This window comes from Marmota marmota, unplaced genomic scaffold, assembly GCF_001458135.2.
Source record: "Marmota marmota marmota unplaced genomic scaffold, marMar, whole genome shotgun sequence".
NCBI lineage: Eukaryota > Metazoa > Chordata > Mammalia > Rodentia > Sciuridae > Marmota > Marmota marmota.
In genome coordinates this window covers 6,484,781-6,511,468 of record NW_026000169.1, presented here as the reverse complement: position 1 = coordinate 6,511,468, position 26,688 = coordinate 6,484,781, and the positions used below count along the sequence as shown (strand labels likewise).

The 26,688-nt window shown below is 35.8% G+C and overlaps 1 protein-coding gene across 3 annotated transcripts in view; it reads right to left on the bottom strand.

Moving 5' to 3' along the window:
- Nucleotides 1–26,688, bottom strand: part of Pik3c2g (phosphatidylinositol-4-phosphate 3-kinase catalytic subunit type 2 gamma) — a 340,206-nt gene that overhangs the window by 76,260 nt on the left and 237,258 nt on the right. For all 3 annotated transcript variants that reach the window (XM_048787228.1, XM_015498207.2, XM_048787229.1), the window contains 2 exons: nucleotides 14,693–14,849; nucleotides 7,738–7,847 (listed from right to left, as the gene is read on the bottom strand). In XM_048787228.1, coding sequence (XP_048643185.1) covers nucleotides 7,738–7,847; nucleotides 14,693–14,849 — 267 coding nt within the window. The remainder of the gene's footprint in view (nucleotides 1–7,737; nucleotides 7,848–14,692; nucleotides 14,850–26,688) is intronic.

The following is a 26,688-nucleotide window of genomic DNA, read 5'->3' as shown; positions in this document are numbered from 1 at the left end:
ATAGATAGGTTCAGGAACATCAGTGTGGACTAACTGGTACACAGATCTGTTAGACAGATAACAGCTATTGTGAAATGGTGCCATCTGGACTATTTATCTTATTAACTAGTGATTTTTGGTATCCTTGGTAGTTACATTAAACTTTTCAAAGCTTTTAACCATTAGATTGATACTAAAGAGTTTAAAATATATATTTTTTCAATCCTGACTCAATATTTAGACAAATTAGGCAAATTGCAAGTGTAACTTATATAATTCCAAACCAGAGATTATTCTAGTGCAGAAATTTAGAACAGCAACCAAGCTATCAAACATCATAACGAGCATGACTGACCACACAAATAGGATGTAAGCTACCTTAAATGCTGTTATACCTGCAGGTAGGAAACAAAAAGGTTATAAAGTCAATAGAGTTCAGATTAGTTATTATGTTTAAAAGGTAATGACCTTCACAACGAAAGAAATCCATTTGTTTTAATTTGCTTTTCTCTTTTAATCTGCTTTCAAATTTTAGGGAAAGTTGGACAGCTTGTTTTTTAATTCCTCTTAAGTTCTGCTTTTTTTTTTCTGTGTTTATTTCTGCTGATATCAATAACTATGTTAAGGTAAAGGAAACCTTGACCTTTATTTGTGAGACTACAACCATTTATAAGAAAACAATTTAAAAACTACTGAAATAAATTTAAAAATTAATTATAAAAGATCCCAGGGGTCTGCATCTCTGTCCAATGGTGTTTTTCTCAATTTTGAAAAGAAACTAGGTATAAAGCCATTGAACTATGTTTTGATACTTTTGAGCGCAGTCTTTTCTCACTCTTGAGCTCTGAGAAATGGACAAGGAGGAACAAAGGGACACAGGATTTCTGGTATTTTTTTTTCTACAAACCCTGTGTAGCTTAGGAACTTTGGCTCCAGTGTCCATGGTGTGGATTCTGGTGCACTCTCAGTGGATTTCACCAACATGTCTTGGTGTTTCATGGTGGTGTGGATTGAGTCACTGAGTCTGTTCTTCCCAGTGGCCTATCCTAAGACTTATCTCTAAACAACATTCAGAGAAGTGATGTAGGCAGTTCTTTGTGAAGGGATGGCCCATGAGAGAACTGGGGCTGGGCAACAGAATGCATGGTACCTCAGCAGGAAGAACTCTGTCCAAGAAGGAGAAAGGCAACTAGGCAAGTCAATTAGACTGCCTGATTCCGGAATTTCTACTGTAGAACACTGGTCAACAGGTAAAGAGAAGTAGAAAATGATAAACTGTCTATGTTTCCATTAGAAACAAGAAAGATCCTATTATTTTGGGGGGATTTGTTAGGTTGAGTCCATGGCTATAGAATCTTTGGTTCTTGCTACTGAAAACTTCACCAATGTAATTTTCATTAAGTTTGGGGTTTTGCTTCACTTCAAGCTGGCTTCAGTTTTAGCTGAAGAACGGTAGATATTACATTTACTGTTGTGGTTTGGATGTGAGGTGTTCCCCCAAAGCAAGAAGGTTTAAAGGAAAAATGTTTGGCTTTGAGAGCCTTAACCCAATCAGTGAATTGATCACCTGATGGGGTTAGTTGAGTGGTAATTGAAGGTAGGTGGGGTGTGGCTGGAGGAAGTGTGGGGGGCTTGGCTTTGGGATATATATTTGTATCTGGCTAGTGGAGTCTGTCTTTCTGCTTTCTGGTCATCACGAGAGCTGCTTCCTCCGCCATACTCCTCTGCCATGATGTATCACCTCACCTCGAGACCTGAAGAATGGAATCTGCTGTCTATGTACTGAGACCTCTGAAATCGTGAGCCCTCATATAAACTTTTCCTCCTCTACAATTGTTCTGGTTGGGTCTTTTTTTTTTTTTTTCTGGTTGGGTCTTTTAGTCACAGTAGTGAAAAAGCTGACTAAAACACATACTGAACCAGAGAATCTGTGTGGCAGATTTTGTGTATATCTGGGAATACATGAACAATTTCTAATTTTTGGAGAAGGAAATAGATGTCGTGAAAAGCAATCTGTGTGTGTGGAACAGGAGGAAGGCAGCAAAGCCTATGCTTAATCATTCCAGTCTGGTTTGTGAAGTAGGCTATCTGTTTCTAAGGACAGCTACCCCGAAGTTTGAGAGTGATTGAAATTTCTGAAATAACCCGTTTGGACCGCATTTTAATGGATGGTTTCTTTTGTTGCCAAGCAGTGGGTTCTGCAGAGAAATTCTATGAGAGTATCAATTTGCAGGGGACTGAGTCATGATACCTTCTTGATTCTATTCAACAGCATTCAGCTGTAAGGGGAGTAGGAGAGACTGCGGGAAGCAGAGAGGAGTTGAAAATGATGTGAAAAACTTTTGTGGCCAGCAAACCAATCTTATTTTCATTTTTCTTATAAATACCATTAATTATAACTTTTAATGCCACACAGTATAACATCCTCTAAAACTCTCATAATTAGCTCTTGACCCAGAATGTATATGCCTAGGAATGAGAATCCTGTACTGTTTATCATGCTTTGAAAGACAGAAAAAGTCATTTCCTTTCTTTAAGTCTCAAATAGGGCCCAGAAGGGCAGCCTGTTCCTGTTAAATCTGAAGTAAGGACTAGAGCACTTAGGATAACCACACATGCTATATCTCAGGTATCTTAGACCTCACTTGTGAGTGCCCCCCCCAGCTCCATGAGCTTGGTAGGGGTGAGGGGGTGGATATTTGGTTTTATTTTTATCTGTAGCATAGTATCCACATTAGAATTAAAATGTCATAAAGTACTTTCAGCCTCTTATAGCAAAGCAAATAAAGTTTTAAAGCAGGGAATTTCTCTCTCTCTCTCTCTCTCTCTCTCTTTCTCTCGATATATATATATATATACACACACACACACACACGCACACACACACACATACATATATAGTTATATAATATATATTGGCTCCACACCCACGAATTCAACCAATGACAGTCAAAAATATTTGAAAAAAATTGCATCTGTATTGACCATGTACAGGTATTTTTTTCTTGCTATTATTTCCTAAACAATATAGTATGACTACTATTGGCATAGCATTTGTGTTGTTTTAGATATTTAAAATAACATAGAGGTAGGTTAGAGTATATAGGAAGATGTACATAAGTTATATGCACACTGTATACCATTTATAGGAGGAATTTGACATTTATGGATTTTGATTATCTTTGGGAAATCATAAAGCAAATCCCCCATGAATGCCAGGGGCAACAGTACATGCATTTTTAACATTTATATGAAACATGAATATTGTGTCAAAGTTGCATTATTGTTTATAATTAACCTAGATAGTTTTTCATTGTTTAAAGATTTACAGAGAAGTACTATATAATTTATTTATAATTTTAAAATATACAAGGAATAGGTCATAGAAAATTTTTTTCAATGGTAATCAAAGGCACTAACAATGAAAGTTTCCTGACCTTCTTTAACAAGTTGTTCATTATGCTAGGAGGATTGTGTGATTGAAAAGATCCTCAAACCTTAGTGTGTGAGTGTGTGTGTGTGTGTGTGTGTGTGTATGTGTGTGTATAGACAAAGAATTTAGAGAATTGAATAGACACATTATATGCACATTAATTCCTATCTAAAATATAAGTATGCAGTTTAGACATTAGGATAAAATACAATGCTGGGGCAGACTCCTAGAAGTTGTATGGTTTGGATTTGAAGTGTCCCCCAAAGACTCATGTGTTCAAGGCTTGGTCTCCAATGCAGCATTGTTCAGAGTTGGAGCTTTTGGGAAGTGATTGGATCATGAAGGCTCTGACCTCATCAGTGGATTAATCTATTGATACCTGAATGAACTACTAGAAGGCAGTGGCAACTGTAGGAAGTGGGACCTGGTTAAAGGAAGTAGCTCACTGAGAGTATGTCTTGGAAGTAGGTCACAGGGCTTTGTCCCTGCTCCCATCCTGTCTTTGCTTCCTTACTGCCATGAGCTGACAGTTTTCCTTCTGCCACATCCCTTCACCAGGATGCTGTCTTTCCTCAGGCCCAGAGAAACAGTGCAGCTGAAACCATTAGCCAAAATAAATCTCTAAGTTGTTTTTCTCAGGTATTTGTCACGGTGACAAAAAGCTGACTAACACAAAGGTTAAGGGAGAACAAGTCTCAGGAGATTTCTCTGAGAACAAAAGTATATAATAGAGGCTCAAGCTATTTGGGAACAGGCCAAAGTAGAAAAAGCAGAGAAGGTAACTGCCAGGGAGTCATTAGCCATGGCTCCAAAGGCAGCAATTATAGATCTTGAAATGCCACAACCAGGGCACTCCAAGTGGTGGCACAGAGGTGATAGTTCTGGGAATGGGCTTCTGTTCTCTGCCGAGGATTGGGGTACTCACACCCTGAGGATTAGTGCCTGAGAAAGGGTGAAGGATGCATCATGATGAAACTGCAGCCAAAGCAGCCTCTGAAGAACTTTGAAAAAACTGTGGTCTGGATTGCGAAGCAGCACACATGTGAGAGCTTGCATACAGAAGAGGGGATTTTGAGCATACAGACTATTGGTCAAGACCCTACATTCTGGAGCATTTGAATCGTGGCTCTGGTTCCTTCTGGCTGTGTCTTTGGGAAAATTGTTTAACTTCTCTGGAGTCTCTATTCACTAATTTAAAAATGTAGATTAAAAATATTACCTTATAGGTTGATATGACAATTAAATACATTAACTATGAAAAGAACTTGGAGCAAGGCCTGGCACATCATAAGTATTATATTAGATGTTAGCTATTGTTATTTGTCTTTCTATACTTATACTTAAGTTTGGATGTTTAAATTGCATTTTCCCTTGTATTTAATGGGCTTGTTTCACATTCAGTCATGAGGGGGTAGGAATATGTCTCCTGCTTTACTTGGAAGAAATTGATGTAACTGACCAAGATATTAATTGACATGTAGGATAGTATGTAACTCAGTTATAAATTTAGTACAAGATATGACATGTTCTGTCGAATTAGGGAGGAAAAGAAGATCAATGAGTTACTGGAATAATGAGATGTTTCATGGATGAAAGTACTAATTGTCCAGATATCAGGGATGGGTGGGACTGAAAGTTATCAGAGACACCCCCCCCTCTAGAAATATTGTGATTCTGTATATAAATTAAATAGATAAAGGAAGAATGAATGTACATTAGGAAAGATCTTCTTTAAGAATAACAGAAGGTGGGGATATACCTTGAGAAGACCATTAGGTGATGGGAGCCTAGGAAGTAAGAGCTAGGAAATGGAAGCCAAGTAATATTATTAAACAGAAGAATAACCTGCTGTGTTTACAGAACAAGATGCCTTTTAAGTCTGCAATGGAGAACAAGTTCTTTCTCTAAAAGTGTTCTATAGAAAGTTCTATAAGAAAGTTTAATTTGCAGAACATATAGCATAACATCCTCAAGTGTGACGATTAACTTGGCAGAGGTATGCAAGTGGGATAATGAGGTCTAGCTCATTGCCATGAAGTTACCGGCTTAGATCTATTCACATTGTCTCATGTCCTGGTCCTCTTAAATTGGAAGAGGAAATGAGTCACCCTAGGCTAACTGTCCTGTATCCAAGACTGTGCTCTCGACACATCTGGGTGTGTCAGATGATGGAGAGAAATGAAAAGGGACGGGACCCTGGCAGACAAAGTCTGTTTGCATTTTTCCTTTGACCAGGGCCTGAAAGACCTTTTTTTCATCTGAATCAATATATAGCTTTTCTTGATTTCTAAGTGGCAGGAAAGATGATCAGCAAACTGCAGTACTGTAATTGTCTAACTAATGATGCATCTCAAAAATAGGTCCTGCAATCCAACTATCCATTTCCTTACTTTACCCTTTCTGACCTTCTCTGTGTAACTCCTCTACCTCCTTCCCTGGTCCCACTGACATGTCTGTCATGCCACAAACCATTTTAAGAAAAGGAGTTCCATTCAGATCTTGGGATAATCTGAGGAGCTATTTTTGGTACCATGCCAACCCACTCATGTTGGATGGAGTTATTTGGACCAGGGGTGGGAAGCTGGAGTGAAAGGAATTAATTCCTACTGATGTGGTTCCTGGAGCTACCTTGAGCTCCCAAGACCTCTAGGCTTAGTGTTGAGTGTCTTCCTGTTCCTCCTGAAGCTAGATGGTGACCCTTTCTCTGAGTTTTCTCACACAAAGTCCCCATCCCTATTTGTTGAGATAACTTGGGATCTCTTGATCTTTGAAACAAAGGGTCTAAAATGCCTATCCAAGTCTTAAAGCTAATGTCATTGACTGCAATCATTTGTCAATATTTGAGATTTTTGTTAATGTAAATAAACAAATTCTTCTTCCAGATATAACTGTACTATTAAAGGACATTTTTCAAGACTATAAAAAACTTGCTGTATTTTCCTATTGAATCTAATGGCAGACTTTTTTTTTTTTTTAAATACTAGGTATTGAACCTGGGGGGTGTAGCCATACTCTGCTTTATCAGTCAGAGTCATTGTGATTGCAGGCAGTGCCACTGTGCCCTGCTATAAAGGTAGAATTTTTACAAATCTAATTAGGTAAAGGGAAGGTTTTAACAGGAGCTCTGTGTGGTATTCCTTATCATATCATATAGCTTCCAATATTAACTTCTGGAAAAACCTTTGACCAGAAAAGTAAGACCTGGATTTTAGTCCTATTCTGCTTCTTCTGTTAATTGTGGCAACATACCTAATTCTTTGGATCTCAGTTTTCTCATTTAAATGTTTATTATTAAAATACATGAAGTATAAAGGCTCTTCCCAGCTCTAATAGTTTTTGATTCTGTCACATTTCTTCTCTTCAACCACAAGGGTATGAAGTTAACGAAATGGAAACCTCTGAGACAAGTAAAATTGCCAAGTGCACAGGACATCCCCATGAAGCCTTTCTACATCCTTGGATTAGGGAGAGAGTCCTCACTGTACATTCTGAAAGGGGAGATAAAAGATCGATGTTGAGAGAGGTTTTTATAATTATTATTTTCTTCAAAAGCATACATTCCATTATATGTGTTTATAAATTTTTGGCTGAAAATATTAGAATGATTAAAAATTAGACAAATAAGTTTCACTGTTAAGAGGTTACAGGAAAAAAAGAATGCTGTTTTTCTCTACTTAAACTGTTTACTGAGACAATTAGAACTGACATTTATTGAATACCTAAAATAGACCAGGAATTATGTTATGCATTCAAAAAGCAAAGTTCAAAAGGATCTTATATTATCAAATGCACTGCCCTTTGGACAATGATTTTGGGTATAATTGATATTCATAGTATTCTGCCTAGACTGTTACCTTGATGTACAATAGTGTTTTCCCAGACTTGCTTAGTAAAAAATAGATTAAAAATAAAAGATAGCCACAGGTCTTTGACCAAATATCCCAATGTTTGTATTGTCTTACAGATGAAAGTAGTAAGTCCATTTCTCATCATAAATCTTTTTTTTCTAAATTGTTTTTCTGGACATAGTTCAAGTAGAACAACCAATCTATTTATGTCAGCCCTTGCTCTTTTCAATGACCTCTTATTGAGCAATCTGCTAGATGAAGGGCTGGTTAGCAAACAATAACTTGCTACAAAAACACTGACTAAGGCCTGCCAGGCAGGCATGCTGCTCCACTCTGTTCTCTGGAAATTAGCACCCAAGCTGATTCTAGAAATGGCAGCTTCATGAAATTATTGCTTTACCAGAAATCACCTTAGATGTGGAACTTCTGTCTGACATGCACACTTATGCACACTCACACATTCACAGCTCATCTTACTTGGTAAAATGGCTTGTTGCTTCCAGGTCTGTGTCTTGTGGACGAAGATTATCATACACATATTTCAGGTCTTGGATTCCACTTAGCTCAGGCAGTCCTGCATGTAGCATCTTTGTAACAATAAAATCCAAAAACCAACAAACAAACAAACAAACAAACAAAAAGAGGAAATGCAGAAAAAAAATTAGACTTATTTGTTTTATTCTGATAGGCATATAAACATAAGTTTGCATACAATGGTCTTCAATTTATATATGGGAATGAATGTAGGTTCATGAGTTTTAGTGGTAGAAGCAATAACAACAATAATAAAAAGAATGATTGTAATTGGCAAAATGCTCATAGATTAACAATTTAATTTATTTTCCTAGTAGACCAGTGAAGAAAACATGAAAATCCTTTTATCCCCATGTCAGAATTTCTGGATCCTCCACTTTAAATCTGAGTGATCTTGAGAAAGTTCCTTAACTCACTGAATTTCTACTTTCTCATTTCTAAAGTAGGTATAAAAATACCCAACATGTTCTGGGAGAATCAAATGGCTAATGAATGAGAGATACTTTTGCACATTTAAAAATATTACACAAAACTTATGTAATATTGTGCATTTTAGAGAAGATAAATTTCATCCCTAGAAAGCTGCAAGTGGCATGTCCAGTTCAAATGATGTGTAACAGCGGAGTATAACACTGTTATACTCTGGTGCTTAATCCTTTCTTTCTTCATGACTCCGTGGCTCACTCTTACATTGCAGTTTTCCCCAGTTGAATGGTGACTATATTTATTAAAGATTATTAAGTAATGAAATAATAAGAATAAAATTGAACAGGTATTTTTCTGCTAATCTTCAGAAAAGTACTTTGTTTACCTTTCGCTGTGGACTGAAGGGATAATATTCTCTTTAGTTGTAGGCAAAATTCTCAGAGAAAAAAAAATAGGTCTTTTTGAAACAAATTTGAACTTTTTCAAGAAAAAGAAAACTATTTTTCAGGATCTCTATGACTAAGATGATAAATGATTTCCTGTTCTGAAATAGAGACAGTTTTACAATGAGAAGTTAATCCTAATAATCAAGGACAAAGTGATTACGTGGTTGTGGTTGTAGAGGAAGGGTGAAGTTGTATTTGATTTGATGAAGTTTGAATGAGAAAAATGTGGGTTTGAAAATGCTCTTCTTTCCCACAGTCCCCACCCAGGTTGAGGAAACAGCATGTATGGATGTACAAAGGAGACCAAGATGTTTTTACTGTGCTTGCAAAAAGAAATCCAGGAAGGTTTTCTGGAAAACAGAGAATTATATGTCTGATCACCAAGAGATGGGGATGAAAAAACAAACAGGGTAGAGAATTTTACAATATTAAAGATGTGTGCCATATCCTAAAGTAAGAGAGATGTTTTTACATTTGATTGAAATAACTGACTCTGTTTCAGAAAGATCACCATGGTTGTGTATCAAAATTCATTAGGCAGGGTCCACGTAAGAGGATGGATTAGAAACTGGTTTGGAATGGAGACATTACTGGATCTCAAATATATGTAGAAAGTAGAATTGGGAAAACTGATTGATTGAATACATCAAGAGAGATGAAAAGAGTCCAAAGCACACAGCTGTAAATATAGATTTGGGAATCATTAGCACACAGTTGATAGCTGAAACCACAGAAATGGATCAGCCAGTCCTGGAGAGTTGCCAACTGCCTCTCCTCATGGGCGATTGGGTGGCATTTCAAATTCACCATATCTAAATTTGAGTCAGTTCTATAAATATTTCCACCTTTTTTCCTATTTCATATCTCCATTTACACTGTCACCTTTGTGTAGCTGACAAGAAATTCATATTTTCTTCTAATCCCTATTTTTCCTGATTTTCATAGTCAATCACTTAATTCTATGAAAAAATTTCAACAGACTCTGGGATGCATTCCCCTGTGTTTCACTGCGACTACCAGTGTTCTAGTTCAGCTCTTTATCTTCCTTTGCCTAGGTTTCTTGAATAATTTCTCGAACCCTTGAATCTTTAATCCCATAAATTGATTTATCTATCTAACATCCAAGAAGGACAATGGTACTGTCTTCTCTATAAACAAACATACTCCTCTTATTTTTTAAGGGTCTATGTATTAAAGTCTAAACCTCATTCTGGTCATAAATGACTTTTATAATCTAACTGCAATATCACTTCAACCTTGTCTTTTCCTACAGAGGCCTCCATCTGTACCACAGACTAGGCACACTTGATCACATCCATTTCCAACACATGCTGTACCCAAGCTCTTAAAACTGCCATGGATACTTATATACCTCCCCCAACTCCTAGTCAGTAATGCTTTTCCTCTCCTTCCTTGGCTACTGAAAATCTTTTACAGTGCTCCACTTAAATACTTCTTCCTCCTTGTAGCATCACTGATCCTCTTGATGAGGTTTAATTACTGCTATCTTTGTACAGCAATCATATCTTGGCTCTACCTTTCACAGAACTAATTCCTAGCTTTTACTATGTGTTGTTTATGAAGGTTTTTTTAATGTTAGATTTTAAGTTTTTTGAGAGCAGAAATTGAACTTTTATTCAGTGTTGATCTATCTATATTGCTTAGCATGGTGCTTTGTAAATAGTTGGAACTTCATGTATGTCTGTGGAATAATGCATGAATGGGTGAATGAATAAATGAGTGAATAGAAAAAATTCCAGATGCTATTAGGCTTTGAAAACATGCTACTAGCAAAGTCAGCACTGACTGACTACTAAACTTACCAAAATCAACCACAGGGAGACACATTCCCAACAGCAATTAGAATCCAGATTAGGTTTTATCTCATCATCTCTGTACTTAAGAGTCCTAGAGACATCTGCGTACTTATTGAAGCAGATTTCTTTTTTTATCCCACCATGATCATTCATTAGCTAAAAACAGGCTTCTTCTCTAGAGCTTATGTTGGATTCTAGTCTTACTTGAATACCCTGAATTGACACCTGCCTGGCCAGGACTCTGTCAAACATTTCTTTTGGAAGGTAGGTGCTACGTTTACTCTTTCCTCTGCCTACACAACACACACACACACACACACACACACACATTATAGTGCATCCAAGTACAGACCGTCAAAGCAGATGCATTTCTCTCTCTCCCCATTTGTCCCTGAGTAAAGGTGGCCAGTGCTAAGTTTGCCATTAGTAATGTTTCCCTTTCTTGGAGAGGAATGGAGGATGTGGGTGTTGTGATTGAACCTTACAGGGTGCTGATGGCCCCTGGTAGCTGAACCACTTAGCCATATCTGTTCTCTGCCCCCTGGCAATGTGGTTCAAGTGCCTCCTGGTCTAGACTGCATGGGCAATTTCTGTAACTGACTACATGGGCAATTTCTGTAACTGGGGCAGTAGGGAATGGAAAGATCAGGTAGAACAGGCATTGGACAGATGTAGATGATGACTAGATAAGTAACTTTTTATAAGGACAAGAGCATTTTTAAAGTTTCTATTTCTGTTCTTGTCCTACTAAGTCCAAATCTATTTTTATAGCTTTGCTTAGAGAGGTAGGCAGTCTTCCCTGCATCATAGAGAAACTAGTAAGATTTCTGCAGGGAAATATCTGATATAATAATGGGTGTAATAAACATTTTAAACTGGGTGAATGGTCCTTGTGTTCTTTTGGAGTCTTTCATAATAGTTGATATTGATTTTTTAATGAGAGAAAAGCTGATGAAATACAGGCTTTTATGTAAGTGAATTCAGCCACTAACACTCTTGGGTCTCCTACAGATGTTGCTTTTAAGTAAGATTGGAATTTCATAGATTATTTTTTCCCAGGAGGAAATAAAGAACACTGAAAATATCTGTAAACCTGCTCTGCTCTCTGCTGAGGATGAGTCAATAACTCCAGAGTGAACCCACCAAATACCCGTGGCTAATAACACTGGGTACTGACCATTCATGGAAGATAGAATTTATGGCCCATGCCAAGTATATCTCAAGTTGTAAATGGGCCATGGCTTATTAGATTGAATTATTTTAAAGGAATTTAACACCACAAGAATCAGCTTGAGACAGAATTGAGGGGAAGGTAGATACATGCATAAGTGAAAAATAATCTTTCACAAATTTAAACTTGTTTTTTATTTTATAAGAAGGTTTACCAGAGAACCTGTGGTCCTGAAACCTTCACTAAATGCTTTATCTATGGAGTCCCATAAGATATACCCTTGAGAAAAAAAGAAAGGAATTTAAAAGTAAATGATCAAAAACTGAGGAAACAGCACACTGATGTTTTATATTTGTTTATGGGTTTAACTGGTCCAGATTGCTTCTCTTCTGTTTCAGTTTAATAGTCTAAATCAAAGATCATATGCTTAATCTGAATTAATACCTTCCATTGTCAACACTTTTTCCTTAGCCTAAAAGTCAAGCCTTGATTAAATTAGAACATAGAACAATTTTTTAAATATATTATATACCAGAAACTTGCAAAAACTAAAGTATTTATGAGGAATTATTTTGAATAAATACCATGTATCTATTTCTTTTATATGAAATAGCTTTACATATGGAATGACATTAATGATTATTTAATAAATTATAACACATTTTGAATCTTTTTTAAGGTATGTAGAAAAATTTATTAAATAAGAGAAAAAACCTACCAGTAGCTTTCTGAATCTATATTTTGAGAGGTTGTCCTTTCATATTATTTAACTTGCTAAATTGTCATCCAGCATAATTTTAGTGTCACCTGAGAAGCTATATTTGTGTTTTTCTGCTTTAGGTATATTTTTGAAATGTCTCTGGTAAGGCAGTTGGTAAAATTTGGAATTACTCCTTTTATGCAGTTGTTTATAGCATTATAGACATTTTGAAATGCTGGACACCTCATTTTCTTGTATACACAATTTTAGCTCCCTTACTAAATTCAAAAAACTTTAAACTCTGACTAGGTCATAAAAATTGACATATCATTTACAGTGTCTGTCATACAGTAAGCATACAGGAGCTCATGGATTCATGAATTGATCTTGCTAAAGTCTAAAGGGATATTAGAGTTGATACTGCCTCTATGTTGGAGTCAAGTTCACGGACTTAGTCCTTGTTGAGTTTGCTTTGTGGTATGAACTCAGCTTATTATAATCTGTAAGCCATCCCATGCAGCACCATGGTCTGATAGAACTGGGAGAGAGAATACAGACTATCGGTATGAATCATTGGCTGTTTTTGGAAATTCAATTGGAAGACTCTGGAGATGGTCAGAACCTTCTGTATTCAGTTTACATAAGAAGAAACCAAAGTGTCTTTTTACATGAAGGACATGTTTCTAGTATTTTTAGAAATCTTTATTTTTCAAGGTAGAAAGAAGTACAGTGGCTATGTTGTTTGAAAGTTAAAACCAGACTCCAAATTGTTGCAACAAAGTCAACATTTATTCAGTAGGACTAGCTAGAATTTTTCTGTGATGATGGAGGATGTTTTTATATCGGTGTTGTCCCATATGGTGCCACTTGCCACAAGGCTTATTGAGCATTTTAAAAGTAACTCATGAAACTGGGCATGCTGGTGCCTATCTGTAATCCTAGTGACCCGGAAGACTAAGGCATGAGGATCACAAGTTCAAGGGATCCTCAGCAATTTAATGAGACCCTGTCTCATCATAAAAAATAAAAGAGAACTGTGTATGTAGCTCAGTGGTAGAGTCTTCCTGGATTCAATTCCCAGTACCAAGAAGAAAAAAAAAAGTTGCTAGTGAGATTGAGGAACTGAATTTTTAATTTACATAATAATAATTTAAATTTAAATGAGATTAGGTTTAATTTGACCAGAGGATACTGTACTGAACAGTGTTCTTGTAAAGTAACAAGAATTTAGCATAATAATATTATCCAATTGAACATTACTATGTGACAGGTACTATTCTAAATGCTTTATATTAGTTATCAATTAGGATTATTATGAATTTAATCAATTAATATCCATAAAGCATTTACAACAGTGCCCGGTCTGGGCAAAGTATTCATTATTAGATCATTTATTCATCAACTCTACAAGGTAGATGCTATTATCTTCATTTAGTAGTATTTTTAGGATTAGGTAACATACTCTGAGGAATGGAATCTGTAAAATGTCAAGCTAGATTCAAACTCAGGGAGGCCCAACCTCTAACTCTATGCCTTTAATAACATCTAGCAGATTTATTGTCCTCTGAAAGCTTTTAACCACTTTGAATTGACTCTATGCCCCACACTGATGGACCGTGGCATGCTTCTCTCCGACAAATTGATGCAATTACTGGTGTGTATGTTGTAACCAAGGGAATCACATCCTTCTCCCAGAATATCTTTCTTTCAGGCTACCCCCTCCCATGTAACTCTTCTTCATCTCTTTGGATTGAACAGAGGAAAGAAATATTAAATTTCCCCTATTAGTCAACAGAGCATATAGGATCATGTCTCAATAGACCCAATATATACCACTAAATGTACTCTTCTCTGAATTGCTAGCAAGTCACTTTACATTTTGACTCTTAGTTTCTTAATCTAAAAAATAGGCAAATGGGCACAGATTGGAGGAAACCAGGAAAAATTATTGCTTGGTCTGCATCATTAGGTTGCCATGGATATGTAAAGGAGAGAATTTTTAAGCATTTTTGAAAAATACTACTGCACAATAAAATCTCAGGTGCTTAAAAACATTAGTGTCCTTGAACCTGGGTAAAAATATACTGGGATAACCTCTGAATGCATCAATATTGTTGGGAATAGGAAAATTTGAGACAATAACTATTATTATTAATAGTTCAACATACTGAATTATCAAAAGTGTGTTTAGAAGCTGTTCCATGGTCCTCTCAGTTTGTTCATTTCTTTCTGTTCTGAAAAGCTCTTTGGGGAACACCAAGCCATTAGCAAAAATAGACTACTGAGAGAGAGACCTGAATGAAGCTTATTATTTTTGTTATTTCCCCAAAGGACTTACCATTTCTAGCAGGTTCAAGAGCAGTTGGCTGTGTTTTCTGACAATATTATATGCTCTACAGCAAAGCTCCACAAAATCTTGGAAATGTTGTGGGTTTTTTCCACCCTCTGTAATAAAGTACTCCATCTCTGATGTAAAAATAAAAGGCGCTCGGTCCCTATGAACCAAAAACAATAGCAATTGTAAGAGAAAGGAGAAATGGTTTGTAGGTTAAATTATGCAGTTGTAACTTATTTCCGCTTGAATTTTGTTGTGATTTTTCTCTTTGCTCTAATGGATGAACCTCCTTCATTGGTTGATAGCTGGAGAAATTTACTAACTGAGGGCTGCAACAGAGGAAAGGATATTATGTTACTATGTTGATCTATATTATCTCAAGTGTTTAATTCACAATTATATTTGAATGGGAATATCATCTATTAAAATATAAGATCAAATTAATAATAAGATAATATCTATGCAAAGTCTTTAAAGAAAGTATATTTACTGTTAAATTTTAAAATGATAAAACAGATCATGATTTTGACCTTCCCATATTTAAAAAAAAAAGATTCTTCCTTCTTAGAAGATAGCTTGACCTTTTGGAGAAAAAATGTTTTCAGTAAAAGCTAAGATATTGTAATAAAAGTTCTTTTAGAAAGCAAATTATGAAAAAAAATAAATGTTACCAATTTACTGTCATATCCTTAGTAGGGAAAAAGGTAGCTATATTTCATTTCACACTAGACCCAATAAAAATGCTGATCAGATAGGAAGAACAGGAACAGGCCATGTTGTTATATAAGTAATACTGCCCCCTGTAGTCTCAAGGATGGAAAAACCAGAGAGATGGTGGTCCTGTTTCCGTAACTTTCCATTTTTTATTATGTTATTTGAGAACTGGAGAGGCCCAAGATGAAGTGTTAACACTTCTAACAGAAACAGTAGAGAGAAGATTGAAGACACCTCTCTTGGATGAAACTCACTCATTGGATAGTGAAATGGTAAAACAGTTTTGATACCAGTTTGTCCTGAGTTCTAGAAACATTTATGGTGGGAATATAGTTTTGGGTAAAAATTATTTAAAAAATGAAGGTCTTTTAAAAAATGGATTGGAATAAAGTGTTTTTTAAATTTGAGTGTAGCAGCTTAGATACAAATAAGGTTAGACCAAGTCATAATAGAAAAGTTGCAGATTTTGAGGTAGGCCTTTTATTTTTTAAAATAAAGAAGAGTATTTTTTATTGTTGTTGCTTAGCTATTTTAGTAAAGATATAAGAGAGTGGAGAATCTCATGAATCTGGCCTTTTAGAAGTGTGGATATTTAGATCAGAAAGCTACAACAGGCATTTTGTGGCGGACCTGAGGACATGGACTCCAACTGCAGGCAGAGCATTTAAAAAAATAAAAATAAACTAGCTTTGCTTGGCTGTAGTCATTTCATTTTATTTTAAAATTATATTTTGTGATTCATGTTACCACTGACCATCCAGAAGAGAGGCTGGAATACCAGGACCTTCACTCCACTTTATATTTATCCACTTAGTATTTTTTTTTTTTTGAGCATACACTGAGGAATGTGTCTCAACTCCCAAGTCAAAATTTTTAATATTTGGTCAAAATTATTTTTACTGGGCCTTTACTCACTTTCTAACCTATTTTCTATGAATTAACTTTATAAGTCCTTTTTCTTTGGCTAAGCTGGGAGGAGATATGTTGAAAACATGAGATAAAGCATGTGTTCTGACCTTGGGCTTGGTATATCTCAATTTCTTCCTCTTTAAAATGGGTCCATAATATCCAGCTCTTAGAATGGCTGTGAGCACTACCTGGGAAGATGTAGGTCAATGCCTCACACATGGAGAGAGCTGTGCACTGAGAAGGGCAATGAGTAGGGACACTGTAGGTAGAAAGCAGGGACTATAGGCCCTATGGGCCAGGCTTCAAATCAGGTTCCTGCCACTGATGAGTTTGGGACCGCAGGAAGGTTATCTTATGCAGACCTTCATCTCCTCCTTTGTAATATCAGGAAGAAAGCACTTGACTCCTGGATTGGATGACTTAAATGACTTAAAGCATGTACAAGTGCTTAGAACACAAGCCTGACATACAGGAGGCATTCAACAAATTTTAGTTATTGTTGTTGGTTTATAAATGACCAATATGATTCTCATAGCTGAACCTTATCATAGATACATCTCTGTCTTCTGATTCAAAAATGCCATCCAAAAAATCCCATCTTTACTTTAAAGTTTAATTTATTCCCAGTGTGTCTATGGAAACTCTGTGCTGCATGAATGGACCTTTGAATTTGGAAATATTTTTATATATCACTAACCTTGTAGTCATCACTACTGCTGACATGTAGTAGAGTTCTAGTGACTTCCATAATCAGAAAAAAGATCTTAATTTTATATGCAACAGTTTTCCAATTTTTTTTCCTACTCTCTATACTATGTTTACTACCTTGAATGGAACTTTGGAAATAATTTTACATTTTACAGATTCATAAAAATTTTCCTTCTGATATGCTATATTTACCTTTTTTTCTTTTCAATAGGAAAAAATATAATGGACCAAACTGATTTCTCTCTTGGAAAGTTTTTGAAATTATGCTCAATTTCATGAGATAACACATCCTTCTTCTATGGAGCCACCATTATAAATCAGACACAGAAAAAACATGCAGAAAGCAAGTATATAAAGAAGCATATCAAACTTAGAGAAAACTATAAACTAATTATAAAATTGGAGAAACAAATTGTATGTATAAACATTATCATAGTCTAAATGTTCAGTAAGTCCAACAAAATTAAATACTGTATCTTTTCTGTGTAATTTTTAAGGCATACTTCTAAGAAATTTTATTTTAAAAATTTAGAATTATACTAAAACTTTTCTATAAATGAAAAGAAGCCTCACAAATGAAATAGAATCTGATTCCACTCCTATAAGCTGTAGGAGTTTTAATTGTGATTTAGTTTATCAGTTGACTCAAATGCACACCTAATCCTAGGTTGTAGAATTAAGGTTTTAGAGTGTATCTCTGAAGTTCAGAATTACATGCCAATTTGATGTATAAATTGGTTGGGGCAAAAAGGAAGGTTGGAGATTGATCTATCAGAGTTATTACATTACAAATAATATGTTGAAAATATCTCATTTATAGGTATATAAATACACTACAGAACTTTTTTATTGTGACTATCCTACATTAATTTCTAGATTAGTAATTTTACCATTGTTTAAGATCTACCCATTCTCACTTTTGTGTCTTTTACCTGTATTTTTTCCCACTCAGTCTTATTTTCTTTTTCTCCCCTGATGCTCTAATGCTGATTTAGAGATCAGGATCAAAATATCTTTTTTTACTAGAAGAAAGACATCTTCTCTAATTAACTTATCCCTTGATAGAAGTCTTAGGATTTTTTTCAACCCAAGGGATATGTGTGATTTTCAAGAGAAGAGGAAGTATTCCTCCTTCCTTTTATATAGTCTTAGTATCTGATACACTATTTTGATGATATTCTCTTATATATAATGAATGTAATAATACATTAACATCATTCTACAGGGAGGGGCTTGTGATAATTAAACACTTATGTGGGAAGACCATGTGAACAAACTTATTATGATTCTATCATTTTGTTGTCAAAATTCAATTCTTTATAAATTTATGACAATTTTTTCCAGAGATGATTAATCTGCAAAAATGCTAAGAGTATTTTATAGATTTCCATAAAAAATGAGAAGTAAGTTGGTGGTTTAAAAAGTATATATATTTAGACATTTTAGAATATTTATATGAAAAGCAGATGGTAATAACTAAGGGTAAATGAGTTCTCTTGGTATGCGAAATACAGGATAGTTAATAACTTGGTCTGTGTTACTTTTGTGTCAGCTTTTCTGACACAATAGATATAATCTTTTATAAAGTCATTAGAATACCAAGATCATTGTCATAAGAATTTTCAGATTGCTGCTACACTGAGGATACACAGAGTTTTAGGCTCTATCTCTGCCTTTTAGATGACTTGAACGTAGTTAGAGAGGTATACACTTACAATTTTAGAGCACTATAGTCATTTGTCAAAAGGTACTTATTAAGCATCTACAGTGGATATGTGCAAGTTAAAGGTGAGGTTAAAGAGCTTTAAACCCCATTGTTCTAAAAGCAACATAAATGTATTGAATAATAACAATAGTGTTTTGAAAAAATTGCTCTAGAAGTACCATGGAGAAACATTTGGAGGGTTATGTGGGTAGATCAGAGGAGAGTTCTGCAGAAAGTTTGATCTGATCTGATAATAGCTTAGAGGATGGTTGCATACAGATACAGGGAAGTGGGAAGACAAAAACAAAACAAAACAAAACAAACAAACAAACAAACAAACAAAAAAACTCCAAAAGAAATAAATGGGAAAGACTTCATTATGGTTTGGAATGTGAGAAATAAGAGGTGCCAAGAATAACTTTAAATTTTCTTTCCTTGTGTAGCAGAGAGACTGTATCGAACCTTTCAGAGTGGCTCAGCTGTGAGCTACATTAGAGGGACCTTGGAGACTTTCAAAAGTGGATGACAAGGAAGATATTTGTCTAGGACCTTAGAGAAAAGATGTAGGCTGGAGGTAAAATTTTGTGAGTCAATCTTCTGTTTCTGAAAAGATGAAGTAGGCATATTTCTCCTTGTTCCTCCCACTGACTACACTAAAAATCCCTGTAATTTATATTTAAACAAGCATAAAATGACTCCTAAAGGCATAGAAAATAAGACACACTACTGGAGACATCAGTACTCAAGAAACGAGCACGGTGGTGTGTTCTCTGAGTTTTCCTTTGCCTTTAATATTTCAGGCAAGTGGCTGAAGAAGCCTACAATCTAGTATGTGCAGAAATACCAATGGGTGCAGACAAAAAATGGTTCAAGGGAAGCCTGTTCTCTCTAGCCAAAGTACCAAAAAAAGGAAGCTTAACAAAACAGAAAATGGTTGGATGAAAATCACTTTACTCCAGCCAAACACTGCTGAAGAGTGTGACCAAAGCTCCCCTCACCTTGCAAAGGGCAAGGTGGGGAGCCTAGACTTCTGCTTTTATTAGGCTATAAAGAGGTACCTCAATTTCTTGCCAGGTTGTTGTCTAAGTCATCTAACTAAGGGACTGCAGGTAGAGACACACAGGTCAGTGGAACAGAATGAATAACATAGAAATAGACCTGCACAAATATGGCAAACTGATTTTTTTTTTTTTTGGTACTGGGAATTGCACTCAACCACTATACTACATCCCCAGCCCTATTTTATATTTTTGTATTAGAGACGAGGTCTCATTGAGTTGCTTAGTGCCTCGCAGTTGCTGAGGCTGGCTTTGAACTCATGATCTTTCTGCCTCAGCCACCAAGCAGCTGGGATTACAGAAGTGTCCAACAGCCAACCTGCCAAACTGATTTTTAACAACGTTTTGAAAAGCAGTTTGATGGAGAAAGAATACTCCTTTGAACAGATTTATACTGAAACATTTGGGTACCCACAGGTAAAAATATAAACCTTGATCTAAACCTCAAACCTAAAACAACAACTAGCTAAAAATAGTTCACAGGTAAATATAAAACACAATACTATAAAACTTTTATGAAAAAACACAGGGGAAATCCTTTGGGATCTAAGACTAGGCAAATAATTTAATTAAAAACTTTTGTTCTGTGAAAAACAACGTTAAGTGACTGGAAGATGATGTTTAAAAACTGGGCAGCAAAGTACTAGTATTTGGAATATATTTTTAAAACTCTCAAAATTTAATGGTAAAAAAAAATCAAACAATACAAGTAGAAACTGGCAAAAGACCTGAGGGATATTTCATGAGAGAGGATGTGTAGGTGGGAAATATTTACAATGAAAAGATGTTCAATATCTTTAGTCACAGGGAAACGCAGATTAACCTACAATGAGATATCACCACATACCATCAGAAGGGCTAAATTAAAAAAAAAAAGGACAATATCAAATGCTTGTAAGGATGTGGAGAATCTGTCACTTGTACTTTGCAGGTGAAAATTTGAGATTTGTACAGCCATTCTGGAAAACCACTTGGCAGTTTCTTAAAATCCAAAGCAATATGTAACTACCAACAATTATACTTTTGAGCATTTATCTTAGAGAAATGAAAATATTTGTTAATGAAATCCATACATGAATTGCTCATAGCAGTTTTATTCATAATAACCAGAAACCTAGAGTACCTCAGATGTCTTTCAGCAGATGAATGTCTAAACAGACCATGGAATACCCATATAATAGAATATTATTTGTCAGAATAGGGACATAGCTTTAAAAATATAACAGCTTGAATTAATCTACAAACTATGCTGCATGAAAAGCCAATCTCCAAACGTTATATTTCTATATGGTTCCATTTATGCAACATTTTTTAACTATTTCTTTTAGTTGTCAATGGACCTATTAATTCATTCATTCATTGATATGCGGTGCTGAGATTCAAACCCGGTGCCTCCACATGCCAGGCAAGCACTCTACCGCTAAACTATAACCCTAGCCCTATGCAACATTCTTGAAATGACAAAATTATTTAGAAATGGAAAGTAGATTGGTGGTTGCCAGGGGATGAGGGTAGAGGGGCAGAGAGTGTGAACAAGCTAGGTGAGGGTACATGAGGGTGACATGTGGGATCCTGGTGGGGACAAAACTGCTCTGTAACTTGACTAAAATAGCACCAGTAGCCTGGTTGTGGTAACTGTTATGAGATGGTATCACTGGGGGAAAATGATCAGGGGTATATGGTTCTGTATGTATTGTTTCTTACAACTACATGTGAATCTATAATGATCTCAGAAGATAAAAGTTTTAGGAGTTATCTGGATATGGACATGAAGAGAAGCCTTGTTTATAGATGATACTAGTTTCCAGAAACCATAAAGTGATAAGAGATGAGGGCTCGGGGGGTCCTAGGGGATCAAACGTTTCACAGCGTGAGAAAAGAAAATCATCTTGAATTGGATTTGAAAAGATGAGAAAATCTAGCAGGTGAGGAAGCACTGCAGAGAGCAAGTGAAGAGAGATTCTGAGGAAGGAGTCAACACTGTTAGAACCTGCGGATAAGTCAGGTGAAATGAGGAAGGAGTATTGCTGGATTTAGCACTAAGGAGGTCATTGCAGATCTTAACAATTTATGAAGAATAAATCCAGATTGAAGTAGCTCTGGTTTGGATGGGAGGTGAGGAAATGGAGGTCAAGTTTATGAACAAGGTGTTCAGGAAGTTTGTGAAGTTGAGCAGAACAGTATGAAGCTTGGGGGTTTGGAGACAAAATTATTTAAACTTTGAGGAGATAAGTTTATCTTAAAAGATTATTACAAAGGGAAAAGATAATATGGAAGGAAAGAAATGAATTATTGATAGTACAATGTTCACCCAAAGCAGGGAGGAAAGTGGCTCCACAGCATCTCTTGGCTTTAGAAAGAAAGAAAAAAATCTGGTTTTATAAGAGAAAGCCAGAAGTTTGGGTACAAATGTAAATCTGTGATTTTACATTGGGTAGAAGAGCAGGATTGGTTCTGATGGTTTTATTTTCTCAATAAAGTAGGAGGTACGTTCATCTCTTTAGAGAATTGTTTGTGAGGGATCTGATGTTCATCTTGAAAAGTACAAATTGTTGTGGAGAGTGGGAAGGTGGCCACAGAACTTCAGTGCCATCACAGGGCCAGCAGGATGATCCATTTGAAAATGGTGACGACTTGTTGGCTCAGCAGTTTGACACTGACTGCTGCCATGTAGCAGAGTGAGCAGTGGGTTGCTGTGGCCCCCAATCCTCTTAGGTGTCCACATTGACATTCACAAGATGCTCCATTGAAGGCTGTGTTTTCCCCTTTCCCCACTGATTTAAGTCCTGTTTATGTTATACTTGCTCTTGAAGTCTTCCCCCTGTTGCTAGCCCCCACAATGGAAATGGTCTTACTGTAAAATACATTATTGAGGGAATGGACAAGCCATGCTAATTGCAATGAATTCACTCTGAAATATCTGAGGTGCTTATATCTTCACAATGAAAGCCTTTCATTTACCAAATTGTTCCTTAAACAAATATGCACATACTCAGAAAATGATGTTCCATTTTTAAGTATGGCACACATAAGCTATTTAAGGGTACAATAGTTCCCAGAAGCAACTTCCTCAAATGTGAATTATGCAGTCTAGATAATACCACTGCGCTTGGTCCCGGTAGTGCAGGGTGGTCTTTGACTACACTAAGCTTAATAGAATAGATGTGGATGTGCTCTGAAATTATAATCACATATCATAGGTATTTAACTCATATTAGCTTTGCTATGCCTACTAGTCATTTAAAAACATTTTTAAGACAGTTTCACATTTCTGCCTGCCTTTTCACTCAAAGAGAAAATGCCTGTAGACGAGAGAGCTGCCCTGCTACCTTCACACTTAGTCTCAGTTTTTGCATGCCTTTTGCAGTGCAAACATCTTGCAAGACATTTGGTTGTAGGTTTTAAAGATATGAATTTAGTATACATCAGGGCCATAAATGTGAGATAGCTATATCATTTGGTACTAACTAATGAAGCAGCCATCTGTGCCAGTGCTGGAGAGAACAGGCTGTATTGGGATCATGGAGAAATGACACTATCATGGCAAATTCCCATGATTCTATCACCTATGACTTATGACCTTGAACAAGTTACAATAACTGAAACTTCTCTCTGCCTTCAATTGTAAAAGAGAGAATGCAAGAGCACCTGCCTTGAAGAGCTTCTGTTTGAATAGAGCTATTGCTAGGTGATGATTTAAAAGGTATTTTTGACTATTTCCATTAGAGTCTGATCCCCACACTTGATGTGGCACCACACTACAGAACACTTGCTTTGTGCCAGCTCAGGAATGATCTGCATCACAGCCTCGGCAATTTGGGAGGAGCCATCTGCTTCAATGTTGGTGATGGTGGCAGGGATATGAAGAGGGGAAAGGAAAGAGAATTCTAGCAAGAATTTATGATAGTAGAATCTTTCTATTGGACTCTATGCACACAGATATTTCTTCTTTTTGTGGAGCAACTGATAAAAATCTTTTAAAAAAAAGATAGACACACATGCTTCAATGATGTATTTGTACCCTGAACTAAAATGTGGAACTCAGTGAAGAGGCATACTTTGTTGTTATTATTAAAATTATTTGTATTAATTTCATAAATTTCAAATGTTTTTGTCATCAGGAAATACCATAGTAAAATAAAATATATTGTTTTAAAGATCTCTAAAAGTTGTAGATATGCATAATGGTGAGTGATATTAACATAGAAATAAATGACTAGAGTGCATTGGGGGATGTTTAAGCTTACCCTTTTCTTGATATCACACACGACCTACATTTTAAAGAGCAAATTTTGCTGCCCAACAGAAAGAACACAAGTCTCTGATCTAATATCCATGAGTTAATTGAGAAGGCAAACTCGCAATCTCCATTGGATAGGATAGAACCTTGTATAATTAGGCAATGCAAGAAACCTCACATGTACAATATAATGAGAACATAAGGGTGCATGTTACTATTACAGAAAGAACATTTAACGTCCTGTGAGATCTCCAAGCTCCCAGCAATTATTAACTAAGGGGAGTCTCACCAATAATTTTTAAAATGTAAAACTTACCCCCACCTCCTCTAGTCTGGCCTCTTTTGTAAATTCACTGTGTGTCCCTAAGTTAGACTGATCTTTAACTGCTTAATAACTTCTGATACTGACTCAAGTATATTATCCCTCTTATTTGAAGAATAGCTCCCTCTTCAAGATTATCAGTCCTACTTCTCTACAGAAGTCTAATATACTGGGTCTGATTTGATAATGGAGTAGGATTTCACCACTGGGCAGGAAGAGACGGCTTACATCCTTCAAATTGCTATGTATGTTCCCCTTGAGCTTGAGTTGAGGGTGAATTGAGGTCATATGCTTGGAACAGAAGTCAGAATGGATGTGAAAAAAAGCTTATCAGCACTATAATACTTGGGTGAAGAGCTATTTGTCATGTCATATTTTAAGTAGGGGTATGATCTGAAATTAGGTAGGAGGTGAAAACCAAGAATAGCCATATTACCTCTGAAAACATTGAAGTCACCTGTAAAGTTACAAAGATGCATTGACCAAAATTTATGTGTCGGGCTTGAAGTGGGCATACTGTTTCTTACTGAGTTTAACCCCATGGGTAGTTTTCCCAGCAATAAAAGCAGAGCACTGATTCTTTAGTGATGAAGTTCCTGTAGTAGACTCACATTTAGGAAACATTTGTAGTTTTCTTTGAAGACTAAATTTAGAGTCAGGGCTATGAAATGCTTATTGTGACAGGCATATGTTACCTTAAACCAGCTGTATAGGCTCACCGTCTGACCCTTGCTCTTTTCTCTCTGGGGTGTAGGCTGAGCACAGGAAGACAGAATCCTTACACTGTTTAAGTTGTTCTCTTTCCTTTCTTCCTTCTTTCCTTTCCTTTTATTCTCTTTCAAACTCTTCTTCACCTTTTCCATATGAAAACCTATAAGTTCTCTTCTTGAAGAATATTAATGTTTCTTAACAGAGAAACTGTTTAAATTTACCATGGTCAGGTAAATATAATGGGGCTATTCAAAGGAAACATAAAACAGTGGGATGATAAGGTGAAATAGTAGAGGGGGAATGGTGAGAAGGTGGGAATGATAGACTTGTCCCTGGAGAATGCTCCATTCATATGAGGTGTGGAGCTTTCCAGGGACTATCTTTGTGACACTCTATAGGAACTCTGGGTCTCCTTCCCCAGACTCCCAAATATGGAATGACCTTTAGGTCAAAAAGTTCTGCAGTGAATTTCCAGTTATGGCAACAGAATATGGCACGTCCTGAATAATGTTTTATTTAGAAAAACTTTCTGAAGTCAAGGGAAGTAAATTTGATGACACTTTTGGAGTGATCTTTCCATCAACCATAATTGAACCTCTTCTGTACTAGATGCTTAAGATATAAAGATATCTTTAAAGACATTCACAGGTGGTGAGACATTACAAAGTGTACTGGATGACTCACAGTGCTAAGGTCTGCTTTGAGTGAGAAGGACCACAGTGATTCTTAGTAAACAATCACGATTAACAAACCAATGAGACCCATCTAATTTCATTTAAGAAATCATAACATGTGGGAGACTATTATTTTCTGTGCTGAACCAGAATGACTGAAGTAGAATAAAATTAATTTTTTCATATGTTAAGAAAGTTTATTTTTAAAAGAAGATGGTTTCAAATTGAGAAGATTAAGAATTTAAGTATTATTATACCCAAATTCAAAATTAAACTTAAAAGAATTACATCAGTGGTAATTAGTGAAAATAATGTCAAAATTACTGTAGATATAGGGAATTTCTGTGAATAGTATCTAGATGAAAAGGCTGAGATTAATTATATTAGATGATTGGTGATCTATTGGGATAAAATTGAAAAGGCTTAAACTATGTTGTAAGATGACTGACATTGAACGTATTGATCATTTTGTATACATATTTTAGTAGGAAAAGGATGGAGATTAGATTTTATTTTGTTGAATTCTGGGATGAGTTTTCATCTCTGTTAAGTGGATTTATGTCCTGTGATGAAGTGTAAATTTTTAATAACTGGTCTACTTTTCTCTTAGGAAAAAAGGCTCTGATTTGTGACTAATAGTTAAAGTATGAATTTCAATGTACAGATTTTAAAAGACAACCAAATCAGATATTTAGATCCCTTTAAACAAAAGAAGCTATCACCCAGAGATGTGATCTTATTTCTTGTCACTTCATTTAGAACACTTACAATTAATGACAACAAACATGTATAAAGCCCTCACTCAGTGTTAGGCACTCTTCAAAGCACTTTCCATATACCAATTCTCTTAATCTTCAAATAAAAATCTGTTTTATCAATATGAAAACTAAGGCATAAGGGAGTCAAGATCATACGGTGACCCTGTGGTAGCATGGAATTCAAAAAAACATAGTCTGTT